This window comes from Zingiber officinale, chromosome 2B (genome assembly GCF_018446385.1).
Source record: "Zingiber officinale cultivar Zhangliang chromosome 2B, Zo_v1.1, whole genome shotgun sequence".
Taxonomy (NCBI): domain Eukaryota; kingdom Viridiplantae; phylum Streptophyta; class Magnoliopsida; order Zingiberales; family Zingiberaceae; genus Zingiber; species Zingiber officinale.
Genome location: NC_055989.1, coordinates 129,627,770 through 129,653,956, shown reverse-complemented (window position 1 = coordinate 129,653,956; position 26,187 = coordinate 129,627,770). Strand labels below are relative to the sequence as shown.

The window sequence follows — 26,187 nt, the reverse complement described above, 5'->3', positions numbered from 1 at the left end:
AAGATTTAACAATCTTTTCTAATGAACAATTAAATGCTTTAAATCCCAAGAAACTTTATAGTCAAGGAATTTTAAACTTTTCTACTTCTGTCTATAGACATCATAGACAAGAAGCTCTTCATCTTCCTGATGGAGGTGAAGTGAAACTTGGTCTTATGACAGAAGAAGCTGCTAAAAGTCTTTATCTGAGAAAACATAATTATATACATCTTGGTCTTATTGTGTTTGGACTCAGAGGATTAACTCGAGCTAAACTAGGGGGAAAAGTTTTACTAGTATTACATGATACAAGATTCTCTGATACAGAGAAAGCTATAATAGGACTAATAGAAGTAGATATGAATACAAACTTAGGCATAACTTATTTATGCCCCAATTTTAATATGACCATTCGTGATTTTGTTAAACATATCCAAATACATGTCCAAGCCAAAGGATATGGTCAATTTCAAGGAGATAATCTGCAACTTGATATTATTTTCTTAGGAAAAACCATGAACCATATGCATAATCATTTTAAAATTTCAGTTACTGATATGATAGAAGCTTTAACCACAAAAGGAATACACTTTTTAAAACCAAGAGAATACACTTCTGAAACCTTAGCAGGTTTAGAATGGAACATTAATTTACAGAATCATGATGCTACACTCAAACCTACTACATCCTTAATGTATAAAGATAGTAATAATAAACTTTCTGTACGCTTTTCTGGATATCAACCTACTTCTGTAATACCTGACATAGAAATAGAAGAAGAATCAGTTCTTCATTTAAATTTAATGCTACAAAATAAACAAATAACAAGAAAAACCTTGTTAGAACAACAAAAACAAATACTTGAAAAACTTTATCAAAAACAGTTACAACTTATCCAAGTTAAAGGACCAATTCAATTTATGAATCCTGCTGAATCCTCAGCTACTTCAAAACCATATGATGTTAGGTTACCCGAAAGTACTATGAAAACTATGGATTATGGACAAGGTCATCCCCCTCGAACTAGAATAGTTCCTTATACTAATAATAATCCTTTAGTAAGAACTACTGGAAAACGTAGACCTCCAGAAATGACTTTCTTTGGAAAAGATGCTGTATTACTTAATATTACAGAATGTGATCCACAATTATATGATACATATTTAGAACAATGGATAGAATCTGTAAAAAGAGACTATCAAGCTAAACATGAAATGGATATCGAATCAGGAGAAGCTATGATTCGAGTAGGAGAAAATTACTTAGGAGACGTTGCTAGGGCAGCTTGGGAAGACTTTAAAACACATTTTCCTTTAGAAATAACTCGTATTGCGTCACAAGGGAATAATATACTTAATTTTTGCTATGCTATTCATAGATTATTAACTGCAAGGGATGCTAATACTGGTTTAGATATTAGACAAAAAGAAGCAATGAGAGACTTAGAACAATTACAACTGTTTAATTGGAATGATATTAAACCTTTTTGTAATGACTTTTTGGCTCTTACAGCGGTTTCGGGAAACTATTGTAATCCTGAGTTAGGAGAACCATTATTTAGTAAATTACCAGGAGAATTAGGGAAAGAAATTCATAAATCCTGGATAGACTTACAAGTACCTCCACTATATGATAATATTGGAGTTCGTATACAACATATCTTAACAACCCTTAAAACTAAATGTACTTATATTCAAATTCAAAAACAACTTAAAAATCAACAATATGGTTTTTGTAGTGAAATCTATACTCCACAACAATATGGTACTCAACAACAACAAACAAGAAAAAGAAATTATAGACAACAAAAACGAGTACCCTCTCCTAAACCGAAATATAAACCAAAGAAAACATATTATCTCAGAAAGAGTAAAGAACAAAAACCTTTCTTAAATAAAGAAAAACATGTAAGAAAATTTAAGCCTAAGAAAACTTATGCTAATACTATTACTTGTTTTGCCTGTCATAAACCAGGACATTTATCTTCAGCTTGTCCTGAAAGAAAAAATCTATATAGTAGAGAAGCTGAAGTAGTAGGTAATACAAATTTAGACTTAATTGATATACAAGATGATGTCTCTAGTACTTCATCTATCTATTCCATTTTATCCGTCTTAGATCTTAAGGATTTACCAACCCCAGTACCAAAAGATTATTCTCTTCTTAACTCCTTCTTAGATACTCCTTATACATCTGACTCTACTGATGAGGAAGATTACTTGGCAGATCCTTTATTTAATGATACTCTTCAAGAATTTCAACAATTAAATCTTATGTATCATCATTTTATTCCACAAAATCTTACTGATCTTAGATCTGATCAAAGAACTTGTACTCATGATTGGCAATTAAAACAGGGATCTGATCATATTCCCTGTTTTGCTTGTGGTTATTATCCTTCTTTACAACAAAGAGGCACTTGTAAATTATGTCATAAACAATGCTGCAATCTATGTCTTAATACTCTTTTTCAAATCATTATCCCACCAACACAACATGTGAGAAAGAGTACACGCAATACATTATTAGAATCTAGAGTTTCTATTTTAGAAACTAGACTTAATTTATTAGAAACAGAATTATCTCTTCTAAAAGATGGAACATATCCTCCTGACGAACCAAGTCCCTCCTCTTATTTTCAGGATCCTTATTTAGATAAGGGAAAAAGCCCTCTTACAATTACAGAGGAACCAACTCCTAATCCTGAATTTGTCTTTGTCCAAACTCCGAGTATCTGTAATACTGGAATTACTATCGATATGAGAGTTCAATGTACCTTGAATATTCAAGGACATGAACTTACTTTACATGCTTTCTTAGACAGTGGAGCTACTACCTCTACTATTGATGAAACACTTTTATTATCTGTTTTACCTTCTTCTCTTATAAAAACTACTAATACTCCTCTGTTAAGTACACAATTTGATGGCCAACAACTAAGTTGTCATAAATTCGTTAAGAATGTTCATCTCCGTTTCTTTACAAATTGTGGCACTTTTAGTTCTCCCTTAACCCTCTCCCAATTATGGGTTAGGCCCATGCCTCATAAATCCATTCCTTTTATTCTTGGCCTTAACTTCTTAGTCTCTCCAGATCGTGCTCTCCTGTTAACCAAAGACTATGCTGTTTTTCTCTCTACTCCTATTATCTCTCCTATTCTTTCTGCTTATCCCTCAAAGGTTAGCGCTGGGAATCATGGTGGACCCCTACTACCGCCTGAGGAATCTTGTAATCCCACTTCCTCTACTTCAAAGTGTCCTTGTACACATAAAACACCTAAAATTCCTAAGGTAACATTATCCCTACAGGAAAACTAGCAATACTTGGCTCTGAGAGCCCAAATAACTCAGATAGTGACAATTCTGAGCCCGAAACTTATTATCAGGATGGTTTTAAACCACACTATTTAAATACTTTTATTAGTCATCAAGACAATCTAGATAATGTTATTTCTAGATTAGAAAAACTTGAAATCATTGGAGAAAATCCAACTAAATACTGGGAAAAAGATAAAGTCTATTGTAAACTAAATATTATTAATCCAGACTTAACTATTAAAGCTCAAGACTTAAAATATTCAAACTGGGAAACTGAAGAATGTAAAATGCATATTACTCAACTCCTGGCTTTAAAAGCTATACAAAGATCTGATTCTAGACATAGAAGTCCAGCTTTTATTGTTAATAAAGGATCTGAACAAAAGAGAGGACAGTCTAGAATGGTATTTAATTATAAAAGACTTAATGATAACTGCCATGAAGATGACTATAAGATACCTGATAAAGATCAACTTATAAATAAAATACAAAAATCTAAATGGTATTCAAAATTTGATATGAAATCTGGTTTTTGGCAAGTTAAAATGCACCCAGAATCTATTTTGTGGACAGCCTTTTCTTGTCCAGAAGGTCACTTCGAGTGGCTAGTTATGCCTTTTGGTTTAAAAGTAGCCCCTCAAATCTTTCAAAGAAAAATGGATGACATTTTTAGACCAATTACAGAATTTACTTGTGTTTATATAGATGACGTTTTAGTTTTTTCTAAAACAAAAGATGAACATTATGCACACTTACATATGGTTTTTAATTTATTTGAAAAACATGGACTTATTGTATCTAGGAGAAAAATGAAACTTGCTGTTCCTTATATTGAGTTTTTAGGCAGTCTTATTGGACAAGGAACAATAACACTACAAGCTCATATTTCTAGTAAACTTTTAGACTTTCCTGATAAGATGGAAGATATTAAAACCCTGAGATCTTTCTTAGGATTATTGAATTATGCTAGGCCATATCTTAAAGATATTGGAAAAATTAGTGGCCCATTATATAATAAAACTTCACAAACAGGGCAACGTTATTTTAATCAACAAGATATTGAGCTAATTAAACAAATCAAAGTAATGGTACAACAGTTACCTCAGTTAACCTTACCCTTAGATACAGATTACTTAGTTATTGAAACAGATGGATGTGAAACAGGATGGGGAGGAGTCCTATATAGTAAACGTTCTAAATATGACTCTAAAACATCTGAAAAATTGTGCAGATATGCTTCTGGTAAATATAAAGAAAAAGGAAGACTTACGTCCTTAGATTTTGAATTATTAGCAGTAATCTATTGCTTAGAAGCTTTCTTCCTATTTATTTGCAATAAACCCGAAATTACTATTAGAACAGATTGTGAGGCTATTGTAAAATATAGCCAGCAAACAAAAGAAGTTAGAAAAGGTCTAGGATCTAAAAGATGGCTTAAATTTACTGACGCCATTTTAAATAAGGGACTTAAAATCCATTGGGAACATATAAAAGGTAGTGCTAATTCTCTTGCTGATACTTTGTCTAGATTACTTACTTAATAATTCTTGACAGTTATGGAGTTTCAAAAACGCGTACGTACTTATGGATACCAAAAGACTATGAAGTTTGGTAATCAGGAACTTCCACAGTTTACTCGCAAAGGAGATACTTTTGATTTCCCATACAGAGCTCAACTTGATAATATTCAGCAATGCTTAATTGATAATATCTGGAACATTCCTACTTCTCCAGGAGTATCTAGTCAGAAGATAGCCATCATCAATGCTCTCTTTAATTATTTCTCCACTACTATACAAAAACCACTTGGAAAGAAATTTACTTGTTACGCAATCCTCTCAGGACCATATACTGGTCTTTACTCAACTTGGGATGAAGTTAAAAGTCTACTTCCAGAAGAAGACAAACCTTCTTATAAAGGTTTCTATTCTCTTAATGAAGCTTATGACGTATTAAGAGAAAAAGCAGGCCCTAATTTCATTATCAGTCCAGTACTTCAGTCTAATAGCAAACTTCAAGAAGATAAGACTTATCTAATGGCTGCTACTTCTTCAGACCAGCAAGCTACAGACCTTTTATCAGTACCACTTAAACCGCTTAATTATCAATCCTTGGAAATACTTCAAGGACAAAAGAAGAAAGATAATCTCTTTTCTTTAACAGCACTTCCAGAAGATATTACTTTATACTTAAGAATATTAGGAGATACATCCTCCTACAAAACTTTCTTGGAATTATCAGACGCACTTAATTGGTTTCATCAAAATCCCACTACGGGTATCATGATTACTTATACTGAAGAATACTCAGACAAACTTCCTTGTACTAATCAATTTCCCCAATGTACTCAGCCTATAGAATTAGGCTGTAGATGCCAATTATTATATTCTATCAGACAAGCAAATTTACATCTTGAAAAATTTCAACAAAGAAATTATAGGGGAAGACTTATTACACCTGATGCTTTGATGACTTATGGTTTATTACATCAAATCTGGATACAAGAATTAGATTCAATTCCATTATTATCACCAACTCTTGGAAGACTTACTCAACACTTACTAGAAGAAAGAGAAACTTTTGTTCTGGCTACTTTTGACAGCTCACCCCCAGAATGGCTTCCTACACAAACTGAACCAGCTAGACATCTAATAAAACTGGACGTTCAAGGAATTAATATTCAATTAACAGCATTTGAAGATTATTCTTCCCATCCAGACAAGGAATGGCTCTCTTCAAAATCATTGGCTGAACAACTTAAACATTGGAAAGCTTCTCTTCAAGGAAGTTCTTGGCTATGGGATCCATTTAATGATCCTATAGAATATGTGCTAGCAGGCGAAACATTTACAGAGAAAATTTACTGGCCTATTAAATGTGGCACAGTTCATTTTCCTTTCCCTTATACTACTCAGCATCAAAATTTATGTCAATTCTATCAAAAGAAGAATGCTGCATGGCTAAAACAAAAGACTCCTTCTATTGCTTCAACTACAACAACACTCCCAATGGGCTCTGTTGAAGAAGTCAACTTAATTAATATGATGGAAATATAAGTTATGATGGATGCAATGATGTCAGCAAGTTCAGATGACGCAAGCAATGACTTCATACAAGAGATGACATATGTGCTGACCTCAGAATATATTCCACGTAGCACTTCTAGTTTGTTCTATCTTTCTCTATAAATAGATGCCTTCTCTGCTTAAATGAGGCATCGAAGAAAGTTGTAAGCGTTTGTATTCCCAAGTCTCTAAGCTCTTGATCTGTAGTAAGTTTTTTCTTTCCTCTTTTGTAAATTGTAAGCTTGTTTACTACTAATATAAGTGTGTTTTTATTCATGGCTGAGTAGTTCTTTTCTCTCTCTAAATCTTCTGGTTGTTATCTCTTGTTTAAACAATAGTCCTCAGTCCTTTTCAGATGTATTATCTGTAACTAGATAAGAGAGAAGACAGAGTATAGTTCTTGGTTCTGTAAAACCTATGCTGGCTAAGTAAGGCAATCAAGCATGATCTGCTATAGTAAGACCTGAAGAGCCGGGGTAAGAAACCAAGCTCTATCTAAATACTCTTGAGGCTCTCTACTAGGTGAGGCTCACTGGTGAGTTTAAACAACAGTTAATTATCTAAGGTTTAGAGTGAGTTTCTTCTATAAGTTTACAACCCTAAGGAGTTTAGTCTCTGAAAAAAAAAAAAACAAAACAAAACAAAACAAAACACAAAAATATCTTTAAAAAAAAAAAGTTTAATTTAACATAAAAATATCTTAAAATGAAGTTTTTCAAGTATTTGTTTTTGTTGTTCTAACAAGGTTTTTCTTGTTATTTGTTTATTTTGTAGCATTAAATTTAAATGAGGAACTGATTCTTCTTCTGTTTCTATGTCAGGTATTACAGAAGTAGGTTGATATCCAGAAAAGCGTACAGAAAGTTTATTATTACTATCTTTATACATTAAGGATGTAGTAGGTTTGAGTGTAGCATCATGATTCTGTAAATTAATGTTCCATTCTAAACCTGCTAAGGTTTCAGAAGTGTATTCTCTTGGTTTTAAAAAGTGTATTCCTTTTGTGGTTAAAGCTTCTATCATATCAGTAACTGAAATTTTAAAATGATTATGCATATGGTTCATGGTTTTTCCTAAGAAAATAATATCAAGTTGCAGATTATCTCCTTGAAATTGACCATATCCTTTGGCTTGGACATGTATTTGGATATGTTTAACAAAATCACGAATGGTCATATTAAAATTGGGGCATAAATAAGTTATGCCTAAGTTTGCATTCATATCTACTTCTATTAGTCCTATTATAGCTTTCTCTGTATCAGAGAATCTTGTATCATGTAATACTAGTAAAACTTTCCCCCCTAGTTTAGCTCGAGTTAATCCTCTGAGTCCAAACACAATAAGACCAAGATGTATATAATTATGTTTTCTCAGATAAAGACTTTTAGCAGCTTCTTCTGTCATAAGACCAAGTTTCACTTCACCTCCATCAGGAAGATGAAGAGCTTCTTGTCTATGATGTCTATAGACAGAAGTAGAAAAGTTTAAAATTCCTTGACTATAAAGTTTCTTGGGATTTAAAGCATTTAATTGTTCATTAGAAAAGATTGTTAAATCTTTATCTACGTCTATTACTTCTTCCAACCTAAGAGGGCCTAAAGAAGAAGTGCTATTTCGTTTAGTAATAGCATCTAACCAAGAAGAAGAAGTATTAGCTTCCATAGATCTAACAGATCTAGAAGTACCAGAAAATGGTTCAGTTTTAGTCAGACTCATTGGGTTTATAGGTTAAGAATTTAGAAGTAACTGGCGGTGTTTTTGGAACAATTTTTCCCAAAGATAGATTACTAAGATCTTTAGTAAGTTTTGAAAAAGCTTCTTGAACTTCACTAGATCTTACCGAACTAGTTAAGTTATTATCTAATTGTAGTAATTTAGCTTCTATTACAGTAAGACGATAATGAAGAGAAGTGAGCAAAGCAAGTATAGTATTATTTTGTTGTATTTGAATTTGATCACTTTTTCCAGGGAAATTACTATTACAATACCCGTCTTCCTTGGTAATAGAAAATTGTTTAGTGTAATCTAAAGCATCTTCATAGTGTGTATTTTCATATTTCAATTTGTTCATTTATATTTAAGTTCTTCTAAGAGAGTAAGTATTTTATCTATCTTAGTAGTTAATTGAGTCCTATTACTTACTATTAAATCTTTTGATTGTAAAAGTACTTGTTGAGTTTCTGTTTCAGAAGATTTTATGTTTCTTGATTGTTTTAAATAATCAAGATTCGTAAAACTTCGGCTACAACCTTTTGTAGTTGAAGAGAAATAGTACAAAGATGTTCTAGCTTATGCAAAACAGTTTGTTGATGAGTTTCACAAGAAAGAGCAAAGCTTATAAGTAGATCAGTTAAAGTATTTAAATGAGGTGACTCAGAATGTAACAGATGACCAAGTTGTTTACTCCTTACGTAACAAGTATGTTTATTATGATCTAAAGTGATGATATTTCTAGGTTGCAAAGCAAGATCTAAATAATCAAGATTTTTACTAGAACTCATACAAAGAACCAGAGAACGGTTTAGGGGGGGGGAGGAGGGAGAGAGAGAGTTATGGCAAAGTGAGGGGGGCGAGAGCGAGAGAGACCTGCCCAATAAAAGTTCCCTTTTATGATCAAATTGTTATTATTTCGATTTCCCAAACATTTTTTGCCAATTTTTTTTATTCAATTTAATTCGTTATCTTCCCGCCATGAATCTTACTTTTTGTCTGTATTCTTTGCTCACAATCTTACTTTTTGTCAATTCAATTTTGCCTTCAATTCCTCTTCACTCACTACCTCCACCTCGCTTCCTCCTAGACCATTGCTGTTCGAGGTGAACCAGACGCTGCACCCTTCCTTGTCGCCGCAGGCATAGCTCACAGATCATTCCTCAATTGATGAGCTCAAAGAGCAGGGAGCGACGGCAATGTGTTCCAAGCAAAGGGGACAGAGAGGGAGGTCCCATGATGGGAGGTCTCGTGATGGGAGGCACTTGGCCTGAGCTTTCGGAGTCTGCTGATTTTTCTACCAAACCGGCCTCCTCGGAACCCCCTCCTTCCTAATCAATCGGACACTTCATTTGCGGATCTTGTTATTTTGAAGGAAATTTTCGATCTTTATTCTCGAGTTCTTGTTTCTTTCTCTTTTTAGGTGTCTCTGATGTTTCCTCCGAAGACAAGTTCTTACATTCCTAACCCTAACCCTAATCCAAACCTGTCTGTTCCCGCTCACCAGAAATTTTTTCCTAAAACTAATTCGATCAAGAGGAGCGGCGGTGGCTGTGGTACACATCCGAATGGATCCCTATCATCGTCTCCACAATCTCCCACGTCGGAGGCCACTCCGATTGCTTTGGGTGGCAGCAATGGCAGATTGAACAGAAACCGACGTGGAAACAACAATCTGTGGGAGATCACAATGTTTAGATGAATGCTTTCCTTATCTCCAAAATTTGGCGACAATACTTCAAGATCTAAATTTTTTTCAACTGTAACACCATTACTTTCTTGATCTTGAATTGAAGACTAACATCTGTGGGATTCTTTAGCTCTCTAGATTATTGTTTTCTCAATTGTTTGAAGATAAGTGCTACACTTTGTTGTTAGCTGAACCTTTCATTGTCTTCTTTGCTGTTTTGATTTGTGGAATTCTTCTCTGGTTTTTCATATATGCAGGCTAAAGCCTGATGTCAGCTATCCAACTCTGGTCCTTAAACAGTTTGCCAATTTTATGATGCTTTATACTTGGTCCCTTGAATGTTTCTGTTGTTACTACAATGTGTTGTTTACTCTTCATTCCTCTGCCATTTCTATTCAGATCATTGGTTTCCTTAACTTCTGTTTGATGCGATATGTTGCAGGGCAAGAAAATAAGGCGGCGATATGATAGGATGACTTGGATCCAACACCACACCAACATGGCGTTCTTTCTCACCCTCAATATTCGCTGACATCTAGTGTTGATTCTATTCTAGCTCATGTGCACAACCTTGGATTATCCAATAGTGCTTTTCACCTCAGCAATATTAATCACCAGTCACCACCAGTAAACAGTGTCAGTCTTGGTAGAATAATGTCTGAGAATTTGAATATTCAAAGACAGGATGACACTTCTGTGAATGCTATAGATAAAGTTTCACTTTAGAATAGAACTAATAAAGCTACTTTGGGCAGATTCATTTGATTTTGTTGAATCATATTATTCGCCTTCCTTTTAGGATGCTTTGAGCTATCTCCGACCTCTTTGACGCCTAAGAGCAACAAGGTTTGAACTGAAAGGGCTATTTTAAATCTCTTTGAAGTAACCTGGAGGAACTTGTTTTTATGACCAGTCAATAATGTCGCCTTAACGATAAGTAACTCAACACAGAGTAGGTCCACAAAACTGTAATTGTAAACTGGCTTGAAATAAATTGTTGTTTGGGCATGTTTATCTAGGGATTCATTCCTGGTGGTTTATAATTCAATCTGCTGGACCAGGTGTTGTCAAGCATATTTGTTTGAATTATACTTTGTCCGTAAGTAGGGTTGACAATTCATATTATCATATCAACAACGTTACGAACAAAATGCTCTGCTCGGCTGGCCTAACGAGTCCACTCAACCAGCTCACCCAAACACACACAAGCAAAGCCTATACAAATACAGGTGATGCAAGTGAAGTTCATCAATGTCCACTTTGGAAAACAAAGATCAGTAAAGTAGAGAATTTCTCAATCTCAGCGAACATCCTTTTCAAGAACGTGATGCTCTGCGTTGTGATCCTAATATGACATATTTACTGCATTAATATCCAATTATGAGCACTTAAATATGCATTCGGCTCGACTTAATCTCTTAAATGATATGTGGACTCTCTGTTAATCTTCAATTATCATATCAGAAATAAGAATCTAGGAAATGAGTTACCACTGTACAAAGATGTGGCATGGTCCTCCATGTTACTCATCAATGGCAGCATACTTTCGCACGAGTGATACAATCCAGTGGACCTGAATATTACATCAGGAAGTCAAACACGGGGTAGCAATGCAAAAAGTTAACTTCTCAAATAACAAAGTAGCACAAGCCAAGGGAGGCAAGAGTATGTACTTGTCCTTAGGATAGGCTTACAGAGGAAATACAGTAAACTTTGAAAGGCAGGATGAGAGCCACATTTTACTATTTGGATTGTTTAAACATGCACACCTATGTTTTTCTCAAAAATTTATATTGAAAGTTACAATTTCGAATGCACATTTTGGAAAGAGAAGAATAGCTAAAGGCTCATCAAGTTGAAAATTTTGAGATTGAAATGAAGCAATCAAGGGAAACCTTTATGACGTGAGAATTGTGATTGTCACAATGTAGAGAGAAAGGAAGCTCCACACTGAGCTTAAGTATTTTGGTTGTTTGATTCACATCTATGAAGTTCATTGACCAGGTCAGGACAAACTCGAATGGCAATGGAGAGAAGTTGGATATTCCTTGATGAGTTTGTAGAATACTGAAATGTCTGTGTTTCATTTTCTTACTCCAGATGGCACGAAAAATCTGGTGAAAAAGAATTGGCCTTCCAGATACATACATCCCACTCAAGCTTTCCTCCACTGGCATGGGAAGATAAACTATGAGAATGTAAACCGATACAGATGGATGAATTTCCAATTGGTTCTCTTCAAACTTCATTTCATTTTCCTCACATTCACCTCAAGCGTGACGTATATACTGGAACCTGAGCAAGGCCCAAGAAAAGGTCAGATGTATGCCCAAACGACTAGTGTAGTCCTTTAGCACCTGGTTCAGCTAGTTGGACAAGCAAAGTGAACCCCCAAATAACTCAATGATCAGAAGATAGGCCAGATAGTAGAGCAGAACAAGGTTAAAGGCCTGGTATTCTTAAATCTACTCTGAGGAATCATACTTCTCAACCAAGTATTGAACTTCATTTCTAAAGAATATTCTGACCGAAGCTTATTGGTCCAGTCATGGGACAATACTCAAAACCAAGAGATATAGGTTTCAATCAATCATACAGGCAATATCTAGACCAATTTGGATATTGGATCTGGTATTTGTCTAAACAAGTTTGGTTTATTGGATGTGTAGGAAAGGAGAGCTATGCATTAATAAAGAAAAAACTTTGAAGACAAGCAAAAAACAAAAAAAAAAACAAAATCAAAACAGAGAAGGGTTTTTTCTTTCCCTTGATTTAGCTATTTTGTACTCTTGTACTCCTTCCTTTGTATGTCCTCTCTCAAACTTCTATATCAACCCCAGAACCACTATCATCACCTTATGCATAATGGTAAGCATCTACGTAATCATGACTGTCACTAGAACTAGATATGTTTGCCACTAACTGAACAAATGCAAATATCAAGAGACATTATTAGAGTTTGGATCAAGCAAATATAATGCAGATGAATAGAAACTAAAGCTAATCAGAATTTTTTTTAAAAAAAAATGAAAATTATTGAAAACTTTTGAATGTGTATCAAGACTGGTAATGGATGTAGGCTTACAATGTTATTTTTAGGGTTTCTCCAATAAAATCCTTGTATGGCAATGACAGCAATGTTTGATGCCACTAAAACAAAGATGCTAAGAGAATGCCTTCCCATCCACTGAAAAACATATGTTGGCCATTTGTATTCATAAATATCCACCTGCACAAAGTCATCAAGCAAAGAAAATATGATGCAAGTTAATATTACTTCCACTCAAGCAATACATATAGAAGCGAGTAATGAGCATAGTTCGCCTGTTTATTAGCCAACTTAACTAGTTTTTGTGAAGTAATAGGCTTAGTTACGAATAATATTACAAATAACTAGGCTTCAAGAATCCACAAAGGAAAAGAAAATCCAAAGCCTAGTCTAAGAGCTACTCTCACAGACTTAAGAAAATTCAGCCTCAGACAAAGAACTCCATTCTAGTTGGTATAGACATCCCTCTGTTAAAAATGGTTTTTAGAAGGGTTATGGGATAGACATCACAATTGAACTGTCCAGCTTAAAAAGTAGACTGATCAATTAAGCAAGATTTCATAGAAAATTTAGGGCGATAGACACTTCCTAACTCTCGATCGTGTAAGAAATCAATAAAAATAACTGACTCTTCTTTGTTTTCTATGGAACAAAGTCAGTTTAGTAGATTTTATTAGGTGGTTTAAATACAATGAAAGACATGTGAGTACTATTCTTCATCAAACTGCTATTTGAAATCATAATAAGGATAATAGGTAGGCTTCATGAATTTTATTAGTCAGAGCCATAGACATCTCTTCAAATAGTCTTAGCATCTATTAAATTTCAATATTAGAAAAGTTTTTTATACCACATTTTCTTTTGGTGGAACTTCTATGACATCAGTTTGTAAGTCATGTTTTTGAAAAAATCAATTTCAAAAAATAAAGTTTCTTCTTTTTTCTCCCCAAGAATGATTGATTGAGTTGAGATACAATCTAGTTCTAGAAAAAGGTGCCTGTAGTTCATTCATTTACTTCAGTTGGCCGACAGCAATATCTTACTTTAGCAATCACCTTCCAACATATGAATGCCTAATCAAGAGATCTACTTGCAAGGGTTACCCATTGGAATATTTCTCTATTAACTTTATTTGCCTCCATCGAGCTTGGCTAGAATTGCTGTCATTAAAGTTTACAAAATGGGAGCTAATAGATTTATGGCAAGGCCCGGAGCCCAAATCATTCATGGAATTTGTTATGGCCCTTGGATATGGATCGCGTAATGTGACAGTTTAGCGGCTCATCGGTGGAATCAATCTTTGTCTTCTTAGTTTTACAACCTTGACGGACTATGATGGTAGGGATAATTTGAGCCTCGTTGGGATTGGAGAACCTTTCGATCTAAGAAGTTTGATTTTATTTTTGTAAACTCAGCCGTAATCTTTATTGCATTATTCCAGTCATTTAAATACTACTTACGTTCCTTCCAACAAAGGAAGAAAACAACCATTGAATAAGAAGGTTTTTATTCTTACTAAAAATAAAAGATACTAGACTCAATCCTACTAAAAATAAAAGATACTCAACTTAAATAAAAATCAATTACTATAACTAAATCAATTCTCTTGATATACACCCTTCTTTCTAAATTTGTAATGTGTGTATCTCTGGTATTTGATGGGCTCCAGATGGGCTTACCTACGGTCCATAATAGAATTATTGCCACCGGATAAGACCAGTGTGATAGGATAAATTTGTCAGAATTAGATTGAAGAACTAAGACAAAAGAATCGAGTGGGATTCTATGAAAGATTCCTCTCTTTTCCATTTTTTATTCTATGATTGTGATCAGGAGTCTTTGTTGCCATTACAGTGAAGGTTGTATGCTGAGCATACATTTGATAACTTTAATGTCACGTAGTTTCTTCAGTCTATCTAGCACTAAACCTACTTGTTGAATTCGCTGGGAAGGCCATATCAATTGGATGATAGGCTAATCTAATAAGGTGATTTTAGGACAGTGAAAATTGCTTCCAAGATGCCTGAGATTTCTGGTGATGTCTCTTTTGTCTTGTATTAACCATGGATGCTTGTGCTCAGGTTAGTCAAATCCTAGCAGGAACATTTGATGGCAAAAAGTTTCCTTTCCATGTTTCTTCCCCTATGTCAATTGTTTATACATTAATTCTGTTCATGAAATTGTAGTTGAAATATTCTTAGTCATATAAAAATTGAATAAAAAACACTTGCACTTTATGTGATGAATGGTATCAATGAAACTTAATTTGTAGGAGTTACCAAAAGATATAATATATAGTTTCTTTCTCATATGCATCAAACAGTAGCTATAGATGAAAAGAGGAAGCTTTTCACTTTTGATACTCAAGTACGTGCAGCTTACCAATACGTATAGTGCACAGAACGTAGCCACAGCAACACCAGTTGTTAGAAACATATAACTGATTGTGTATAGTGATTTGTTCAGAGGAACTCCTATAAATTTTAGCATGTATATTAGCTAAATCTATAGAAAAATAGTTATGATAGTCAACAGATAGACATAAGGTTTAAAGCATTGGAAGGCACAGTTCACATATACCAATACAAGCTAGAATTATCCCGAGTCCAGAAGTTGCAAGTGAAAACAGCAACCATCTTGTGAGTCTACTTTTATGATCCTGTAAAATATTCTCATTGGAATAGTACATTTATCAAATTATAAATGAACCAATTTACAAAACTGGGAACTTTTCACTGGAATAGAAATTTAGAAAAATCACAAGATCTATCAACAAGCAAAGAAAATCGTCCATCTAAAAAGAAAAGTCTTGTAGGATTAGCACACAAAGTAGAGTATTAAAAATTGATATCAAGTTTTAAGGAGGCATTAGCAGACATTTTCTAAGATATTATTGCTATGATTATTTTAACAGACAGTTCATACCTCCCAAAGAACAAGAGTATGACCAAATTGTAGACCAAATATGCAACTTACAACCGCCGTCAATGAGCTGCAAATACAATTTTATAGAAATTTAGTTACTTCAAATGGGAAACACTAAGCAAGTAAAAGGTACAACATAACAAAAAAAAAGGACAGCCCGATACATAAAGCTCCTACTATGTGGGGTTCCGGAGAAGGATCCATTGTGCGTACCTGCTTTTTGCAAGAGGTTGTTTCCAAGATTCGAGAGGTTGTTTCCAAGATTCGAACCCCTGACCTTTTGGTCACAAAGCAACAACTTTACCGTTGCGCCAAGGCTCCCCTTCTAAGTACAACATAACAATCAATAAAAATAGCACATGCGCCATTTACCTTATAGGCAGTCTAAGTTAAGTATTTTCTTTTGCAAACTGAATCGATAAGAAATAATATCCATACTATTCTAATATGAAACTCAGGGCTGAATTTTTGATGAATTGGAAGCTCCATATTTGTCTTTCTTAGATGCTTCTGATAGCATCAGTTTATAGGCTACATAACAATAATACTATATTAAGAAAAATAATTAATTTTATGTTAAGCTTCTCAACAAAATCTCTATAGACCATTGAACAAGGTAAGTTCCAGGGAAATTGAAGGTGAATTGTTTTGCTAAGCAGAATAAAGACTAAGTACATCCTCTTGTTTGAAAGCTTGCCTAAAATACTCTTTAAACATCAAACTAATAATTTGAATATATATTATAGCACTAATCTTGGAAAGATTGGTAATAACATTAGAGAATTGTATTATATTTTAGCAAAAACCTTTCAGCGATACTCCACAGACGTAAGACAACTTAAATATTATACTACTCATTCAGGAAGTTAATTGGTTTGCTTAGCTTATTTGACAATCACTTTGAGCAGGATCAGGGACAAAGAGAACTGATGGTTAAATTATGGACATGGCAAGGAATAAGCAGGATATAAATGTTCATCCTACAACTTTTCAATATGGAAAGTATGGAAAATATTTTGGCAAAAATAAGAGAATGGTGAGAGGAAAAATGTGAACATTGAGCACAAAGATGGTAAGCCAAGAGTGTAATATCGTGGCAAAAATATGCAATCATAGAGACAAATAGTAAAACGAGTTTGAAAAGTAACATAAGTTACATAATTTTTATTCAGTATACCTTAAGATGCCCTCAGGGTCAAATGGAGCTTGGCACCATGATGGATAAGTAGTATATGCTCCATTTTCATCTCCGGGAGTTCTACATTCCTATTTGTATAGAGACAACAGTTTAAAAAGTGACTATTAGCTGTCATATTTGTAAAATCACCTAATCGCATTACCTTCAAATTTCTAAATACAGGTTTTATGTACAAGTGTTTTATGCCAAGTAATTTGCGGTCAATCATTCCAGCTGCATTACATGCTGGTCCAAGATCACCTCGTACTCCACATTTAACCTTAGAAATGGAAAGTAAAACGTCAATTGTTCAGAGCTCTATATAAAAGTGAACTCTAGTAAAGCCCCTCGAGAACATATAATTCTATTTAGGAAAAACCATAATTTGTAAACACAGATCCTCTTAAAAGATTTTACCTTCTCAATGACATCTCTGATTTGCATTGATGGCGAACTGAGAGCAAATTCTTGTGGTTCGTATTTCCAATCTGGTACATATATGCCATGCAACAACCCCACATATATACTGGACAATACAAACATTATGATCCTGATAAAGACAAAAACAGCAAGTTAAAGCATGTAATTTGTTGTTGAACACTTTCATGATTCCAATTACTGAAAGTACATGTGATGATCATCTCAATCACAAATGTAAGTGGTAATGAAGGTTTTTCCCAAAGTTAACATGGATGATTCATTGCTAAAAGCCATCTAGCGTTAAAATTATATAATGGCAAGCCATGCCTATTTGTAATGGATACGCACTCTTACATTGTATTAGCATACACTTCCCTTCGCACTCCATGTTCATTTAGCTACTTAATTCCATTTCAAGTGGCAACCAACAAATATGTATCATCAAGATAAGCATATTTTAGCTCATGGAAACTTTGAGGTAGAACCCACCAAGTACCTGCTAAAAGTTACACATTTCACTATACAAATTTTAAAGTAAAGTGCAATTGTTTATTGATAATACATTCCTCAGCTTCAAATTGATATGACTTTTGGTATCAACCCCAACAAAACATGGCTTGAGCGTTGAATATTATCGGTTTTATCTACTTGTAGCCTCATATGTTGGGGAAATAATGCTCTCATGTGGTTCAATTTGACTAGCTTATTTTGATGTATTTGGCAATAGAGTTTAAGTTAGCTTTTACATGTGTTTCTCATATGTGCATCAAGTGTGCAGAGACTTGGCATAATGCATATGAAGCTGGGTGTACGAAGTTTAGCGAACAATGTGATCAAGTTGTGACTGTTTGCACAACAGCTCAGTGGCCTAGTACGAGGTGAACTCGTAAGCATGGAGAATTGGACATGGAGCAAACTCAAAGAGGTTGATGCATTCAATGGACCATAGGTCTAACATGAGGTGGACTCTAGGGCATGGAGCATCAAGGGATTATGGATGTAATTGTAGAGATTATGGGAAGGATAACTTGATGGTCGAGAACAAGGTGGACTCATAGGCATGGAGGATTGGATGGCATGAATCAAGCTCAAGGAGCTTGGTGCATTCAATGACTGAAGGTTTGACACGAGGTGGACTCTAGGGTCACAAGCATCGAAGATCAAGTAGTATGGAGAGAGCTTGAGAAACATGATGCATTCAATATTTCAATGGACCAAAGGCCTAACATAAAGTGAATTCTCAAACAAGGAGCATTGAGTGATCAAAGACTTGGAGGAATGAGAGTGTGAGAGACTATGAGAGCAAATTGTAATCTATAGGATTTAGTCTTTAGGTACCATCATCGTGAATGATGTGTTTAGGTAGATAGAGGCAGATTACCCATTAGCTTAGTATAAAGCTTTCAATCAAGCATTGTTTGTCTCAAGTCATATTCACCAACCTAGCTCGGTCTGGGACTAATTGGATTTAGTAAACCAATGGAACTTCAATCAATTGAAGCATGTCAGTTAACAACCAAGGAGTCAACTAAATGTCAGGGTTCGATGAATAGAATATTCAACTTGATGCTCAGAATATTTTTACTCGAGCAATAGTCTATTGGATGTAGTTTCCAGTCGTTTAAAGGCTGAGCAGTTTACTGGAGATGGAATTCCAGTTGATCAACAATTGCCGTTGGTTTCCAATGATAACATTGTTTACTTAGTTGTTGACTATAAGGCTTTTCCAATTGACTAAAAAAGTGTCCAATCGATTGGAGGCAGACAATATATGGTTAAAGATTTTGGTAATCTTTCTTTGGCTTTATATTTCATTGTGTCTGAGTAGTGACAGTTGTAATCATCTAAAGGCTGGAATTATAAAAAGTTTGCCCTGTGAAAGGGTGACTCTTAGTTGAACATTCAAGGGTAACATACTGAACACGTGAGTCACAAATTAGTAGCAGAGTCTCAACTCTCAAAGCCACGATAGGTCTTCGTGTTTATTTTTTTATTTCACTGTGTGCTCAAATAAACATGAGTACCCTCAAACTACTAGTAGTTGAATTATTTTTATTTTGCATGAGAATTGCAATTAAGGCGTGTTGTCTATTCATAATTCTTTACTTCTGCCTCAAGCCATCGATGCTAACACTATATAGATAGATATTAAGACAATCAATGAGAAAGATAGAGGAATCTTAAGTAGAGATCTTGTTGTTTCTATCTAACAGCCACAAAATCCGTAAACCTAACATAGAGATGATATAAAAACTATCTGAGAATGAATATTTTATAAAGAAAATAAATTGGCATCCACCAACTTAGGCTGTTGAATAATGCATTTAAAACCTACAAATTCTCATACCACTGAAAGTAATAATCTTTAAAAAGTCTACATCCAGAGTTCGGAATTGCAGCGCTTGATAACCATATTTCACATAAAGCAGCAACTATGTACCCAATAGCAATCCGCTGTTTATATGAAGAAGAAAAGCATTAACTAAAACAATATTAAACAAATGGCAAAATAATTCTAGAAACCAAAAGATGAAATCTACAATCAATAATAAAATTAATTATAAAAGGGAAGAAGACCCATCTGAGGCAAGACCTGTAGGATACCAAAGACTCGTATTCTGTCGATATCAACACCAAATGTAAGGGAATTTATGACGTGAAAGTAACCACCTGAAATGTAGAGTAACTTGTACTGATAAGGTAGGGGCTAGGAACAGTCTGTTAAATCTAAAGTAGATAGGAAGAGGTCTGCATAAATTTGGGTGCAAAAGTAAATCAAAGGTATAATGTAATAGAACAAGGATCAACCATAAACAAATAGCAAAAGCATATCCAATTTTTGACTTTGTTCTCAGCAATATCACTATGTATAGGAGTTTTATGCACTAACAGAGTAACAGGTCGTTGACCTGCATCTTTTATATTGTGTACATTCACATTTGCAATTGTTTTCCAATATTACGATAATATGGCATCTACATTTACGTCATTGTTACCATATTTACTATTTTGATTATTTAGCAAGAGTCAGGGGCAGAACCACCTATGGGCATCCCTCCATTTTTATGGGGCACCCTAAAAAAATTTATAAAAGGGAGACTTTTATCAAAGCAATAACTTCAAGATTTTATTCTGACGGTCTCTTGGCATCTGTAGTGTCTCCCTTTCATCACAAACCTCCTCTCCTCTCTATCATCGATAATGTGAAACATGATTGGTGATTCCCTTTGTCCTTCAGGCCTTCTTGATCGGCGACAGCCAATTGGCCACCAATCTCACTCCTCATACAACCCCCTCTCTTTCCCATGACCCATGACCGACAACCCTCTCTTCCATTCATTTTCCAATATCAGCAACCCTCCCTCTCTCTCGTGCTGCCTCTCATAGGCCCCCACCCTCTCGACCTGTCCTAACCACATTCCAAGAACAACCCTCCCAAGAAGCAATGACCTTTTCAGTGACTACCGCCTACCCTCTCTTCTAGTAGGGCCATAATGGTAGAAAATCCTAGTTCAATCACTATTAAGGGTGCAGGGATTCCATCAGCCCAAATGACTCATAATGAAGCTCAAGGCAACCATCTCAATTTTAAAGAACAGGATATCAGCAAGGCACCTTTTGGAATGAAGAGTGCCAAGAATGATCACAGTTTCAAAAAGGACAGCCAAGAATGATTCAGATTTATGTGCCATGAGGCAAAGACTCTGTCTCTCAACCAACCTATCACCTGAACTTTTATTACCATGTAAAATATTAAGCTCTAGGACAAAAATGTTCTAGATGAAAGGGTTGATAAAATGCATCTTAGCGCCTCTAAGTAGGATTTTTTCTCTTTCACCTTAAAGATTTTTTCTTAGTTACTTAAGGCAGTCATATCAGGTAGCAAATTAGAAGAATAATTTTATCTTCTATTTCTCGTTGAACAATGATGGATTTTGATATAGATCATCTTATAGAAAATTTAGCAAATTAATGGATTATATTTTGCACAAACGATTTTATTTTAAAAAATAACTTATTAAAATAAAAGAAAAGGAAACAAAAGGAAAAATATAGCATGTTCACACATTCAAATTAGGAGACACAATGATTACAATGCATTGTGGGTAAGGTAACTTTTACCTATATGATAACTTCTATAACATATGATGACATGTCTATATAAGGAATGACTGGAATAGCATCTAGTAAAGTAGTCATGAATAAAATTTAAGAATATTCTTTCACATTTAATGGATATACTTTCTTCTAGGGTTGATGGTGAGCACCACTTTGTTCCTACTTCTGACCTATATCAGATGTATTGCACTTACATTATAAGACATGTCATGTGCACAAATATTTTCCTTCTGCTCATTATTGGTTCAAGCAGAACTATTACAATCACATGACACAGCATTGACATTGTTTAGGCAATATGGGCCATAGTCATACTACTATGAAACGCCCCCACATTGTTTTAGGGGATAGGCTTTGAATAGTATATGAATTATGAACTTATGACACACACTTTATTGGTGACTAGTCATTATGGAAGGCAAAACTCTGGTGGTCCAGGACACAAATGATGACAAGATCAAGAAAAAATACTCTTGTGTATCAATAATAGAAACTTATCAAGATAAATCTTGGGTATATATCCCACCAATGATTGAGGTACCAGTGATGGCAATCCTTAACTAGATCAACACTCCACTTCACCTTTGTCAGCAGTATAGATCTATTTGAGTCATCGTGTTATGTTGGCTTACTTCTTCCTGCTCCTCCCTCTTACCATCTTCTTATACATCAGACTCCCTCTTCTCTTTATATTGAGCCACGCACCTACACCTCTGACCTAAGAGGAGGTGCTCTCTAATGTTGGAAATGCCTTCTTTGCTGCAGATCCAAGGTTCCAAAGTCATATGTGGCAATTTGTGATCTAGGGAACGTCTCAGGTGGACCTTCACACACATAGGTAATGTATCTGCACAGGCCCACATCTTCGAGTACACAAACACGTACATGGAACAACTATGGGGTAGCAAGGACAAATATCACAGTTCATAGAACCCATAACATTCCCTAGTGATCCTCCACAGTGTTGGTGTGTGTACTTCAAAAAATAAAGATATCTAGGATTTGTGTTGTACACTTTCAGATCTGATTAATCTCAAAACTTCTCTGCGATTAGCTATGAATATTATATTTGTTGCAGTGTATTTTAATCAGTGAATACTCCATTTGGGAGCCACAAAAGTAAAATTTTGCTGCCCAGATTAATATGTGTGTGTATCAATATGTTGAATTATTAATCAAAATAAGCATAAATATACAAACAAGTTATCATTGCAAATAATCTTATGAATTAACAAAATGTGTCATTGTTACCTTGGAGAAGAACACCAAGAACGAAGAGTTTTACTGCCCGTACCACTGCTTTGCGTGTTGACTGAACTTTATTGGCCTTGTTCTGAACAGAAGAACATAAGTTTCTAAGTTACTGGGCAACTTGATGTATTACTTATGAATTCTAAGAAACTAAAATCATCCTATAGACAAACATAAGATTGTGCAAACTATCACTGAAGATTTTTTTTTAAAGCAGAATCAACCAACTAATCCAGTAATAAGCTCTCAAATTTTAAATTTTGGTAATTTTCAGGGGTAAGAAATATTTCCATACAAATCTATAAAAGAATCCTGTGTGTGCATAATAAGCATGAGTATTGTAACAAAAGATGATTACGCTCATTCCAGATGCCCCTCACAGCCCGTCCCCAGGTTAGGTGAAGGGAGGTAAATCACGAGGTCAACTCATAGCTGGCCACTAAGTTGGCTAGGGGGTAGGAGGGTTTTTTTCCAGAGGGCATGTCCCCACCGGAAATTGATCCCTTGTCCTATTGTAACAAGTCTGCCACGCATCCCGTGGGGACAAGCATGAGTATGAATAACAAGGAAGAAGAAATCAAGTAATTGCTACAGCAGTAAATTTAAGAGTTCAGCTATTTTGGAGGACTTAGTCAAAACCAGAATCATTGTGTACTATGTGTGCAAATTCGGACTCTAAGACCATCAAATTTTATGGGATTACCATAACCAGCAGAAGGCTTTCTTATTTTCTCCTTCAGTGCATACTATCGACAGTAACACCATCTTAGCTTCCAAGCTGCTGTCTGATTTGAGTGATTTTATGAAATTGAAGAAGTTATAGACAGAACATTTCTTGTTGGTTAGCCCTTTTACCATCTCTTCCTCTCCCATATTTTAGATCTCTCTCTCTCTAAATCAATACATCACTTCTTCCCTTTCAACACCTGTTTTACACCCAACTCCCTATGAATACAGCAGCCTAAGATCCACAGAAAGAATTGATATACTCCTTATCCATGCATCATGGCTTGTCATATTTGCAAGTTGTAAGACAATGCGTAGATACTAAAACACTTGTGTCCAACATCTGAGTATGAGCATTTACATGAAATAGAAAAGAAAGCTATGAGTAGAAGATTAAATACACTTCTTACCTTGTAGACGATTGAAACAGAAATACCAGCAATGAACAGAAAAAATGGCATTACGAAGTCTGCCAAATGTACACCGTCCCAGGGAGCATGACCAACATATGGCAACACAGAACCAGCATAATCAACAAATACCATCAGCTGCAATATAAAATTAAGTTTTATAATTTAACAATTAAGTCAGCTAAGATTTCTGATATAAAAGACTAAGCTTTTGGCAACGTATCACAAACAGTGCAAATTTTACCCAACGTCTCCAAAGAGTAAAGTATCACAAGAAATTTCCAACGGAGAAGAAGACCTTCATGTGCATTTTCGTTTGTCATAACTCAAAATGTCTACTTTCGCTCCAGATTCTCCGCATACTATCCAACAAGTGGTGATATGGACCGCTCAACCATAACCTAACCATCATCTAGCCGCAGAACAATAAATACACCGAATATCCATCTCAAGAGCAACAAATCCACCCAGCAAACACTATTTATTTCCCAGAAGAAAAAAACAACTAAGTTTGCAGTTAGACAAACTTAAATCGAGAGCTCACAGCGATCGAGAGACCTCGGAAGACGTCGAGAGAGGCGATTCGAGTGGCGGCGGCGCTCTTTGCTTCCTTCCTCGTCGCTCCGGCTTCTTCACCGCCGCCGTTCAGCTGGACGTAGTCGCCCATTCGTCCGCCGAAAGACACGGCCGAGAAACGAGCGAGGAAAGGTCACACAAACAACGCTGTTTTTCTCGTGGGGCGTTGTATTTTGCAACAACATACGATGAAGAAGAGATATACACCTCCGCTCTATGCCGCACCGCCGTTGCTCCGCCAAAGCGCTTCCAGTCTACGGGGCGACACTTTTCTGGTTGAGACTAGCAGTTGAGCGGAAATGAAAGATGGTAGGTGATCGGACTCGAGAATGTGGTTCGAGTGAGCGCGAATATCTTGGCATCAATCCGTATTCGTTTCGGCGTCTGCACCGCTATTGGACAACTCGTTGGACCCCACTATGTCTGCAATTACTGGTCGGGTAATTGATCGTGTGGGGAAGACAGCGTTCGCTTTGGAACTACGTCGACGTGGCAAAGCAGTAAAGGTCGCGTGCGGTGCAAGGGATAAAATTAAATTATTTAGCGACAATTAGGAAAATGCCTTCTTCGCCTCTGGCAACTTATTGCTACAATTGGAGTCCATTTCTAACATGTTCAGAATATAACGCAAGACCTCGTACAAGACTCGATGCGGATATAAATGAAGCAAATGTTTATAAATAATTTTGGTATTTTAATTTAAGTAGAAATTTATTTATTTTCTTTTAATGTATACTAATTAATTAAATAAATAAATTTAAATATCTCATTAAATTAAATAAATAAATTTAAAGACATATATTCAACTCATTAATATTTATAAATAATATTTATATAATATATCGATGAATAATATTTATAAAAAATGTTAATTATTAAAATTCTTTTCAATCTATTAAATAAATAAAAAAAATAAAATAAAAAAAATAAAATTTGAATTATCAATTTTAATAATCAATCCAACAATTAAAATTTTCAAATAATCAAATAAACTTAGATTAAGCATATAAACTAATTAAGTTTAAATCATACTAAATCAAACTCAAAACTCGTAAAAAAATAAATAAATTAAGCTAAACCTAAATAACTATTGCAATAACTTAATTTATTTTAAACTCAATTTAACTCCACTAACTTATCAAATAAATTTCAACTTCCCATAACTTACCCGGTTCGACTTATTTAGCGTCCACCCCGTTATTTATCTACTTTTCGAGTCGTATCGGAAAAAAAAAACTCCCGGAGAAACCAGGGTTATCCTCTGCAATTAAGTTAATTTTTTTTCATGTTCTTTTAGAATTTATTTAAACAACAATGAACAGAGTGGTACGGAAACTTAAAAAAGAAAAGTTGTATGATAGTGTGTCTAAAGGGACCCATCGAGTCAGAATAGAATAATTCAATTGGCCCCAAGTCGAGCACAATATGAGTGGCCACAAAGCAATGACAGATCTGGCATAAGACTGTACTTGCGAAATTTATCGAGCAAAAATAAATGCAGAATTTTTTTTTAATCAGCATTTTTTTTATATCAAAACAAATATTGCGTACTAAATCCTAAAAATATGGCTTTGCTTTTGTGTTTATCTTAAATTTATTTTTCATGTCACGTCTATCATCTAGGTAATTATGACAATGATCGGTAGTCAATTAGAATTCTGGAAAAAAAATTAATTAGAGAATAATGTAAATTAATGCACTAAAAATATCAATTTATAAATATATGATCAAAATTACAAAACAAAGTACAATTTATGAAACTAAAAATATAAT

At 34.8% G+C, this 26,187-nt stretch overlaps 1 protein-coding gene across 8 annotated transcripts; it reads right to left on the bottom strand.

Moving 5' to 3' along the window:
- Positions 1-10,853: 10,853 nt before the first annotated feature.
- LOC122047161 (heparan-alpha-glucosaminide N-acetyltransferase-like) lies at positions 10,854-24,714 on the bottom strand. Of its 8 annotated transcripts, none has more exons than XM_042608263.1 (14): positions 24,397-24,714; positions 24,137-24,315; positions 23,839-23,976; positions 22,703-22,784; positions 19,926-20,002; positions 19,680-19,786; positions 17,330-17,462; positions 17,076-17,192; positions 16,913-17,001; positions 15,736-15,802; positions 15,391-15,469; positions 15,193-15,284; positions 12,847-12,990; positions 10,854-11,334 (listed from the first exon to the last, which is right to left on the bottom strand). In XM_042608263.1, the coding sequence occupies exons 2-14, from the start codon at positions 24,146-24,148 to the stop codon at positions 11,284-11,286; spliced, it is 1,188 nt and encodes a 395-aa protein (XP_042464197.1). In that variant the 5' UTR covers positions 24,149-24,315; positions 24,397-24,714; the 3' UTR covers positions 10,854-11,283. The 8 variants fall into 8 exon arrangements, with proteins under 8 accessions (XP_042464197.1, XP_042464200.1, XP_042464202.1 ...); XM_042608266.1 differs by having other exon boundaries at positions 24,137-24,239; XM_042608268.1 differs by having other exon boundaries at positions 24,083-24,315; positions 24,397-24,713.
- Between the last annotated feature and the right edge of the window lie 1,473 nt (positions 24,715-26,187).

Coding starts and splice junctions, on each gene's coding strand:
- LOC122047161 (XM_042608262.1), bottom strand. CDS start 24,505: ATGGGCGACTACGTCCAGCTGAACGGCGGCGGTGAAGAAGCCGGAGCG. Junction 23,977..24,382: donor TCCGAGGTCTCTCGATCGCT/GTGAGCTCTCGA, acceptor TTTATATTGCAG/CTGATGGTATTTGTTGATTA. Junction 17,463..19,679: donor AAAGATTATTACTTTCAGTG/GTATGAGAATTT, acceptor TGTCTTTATCAG/GATCATAATGTTTGTATTGT.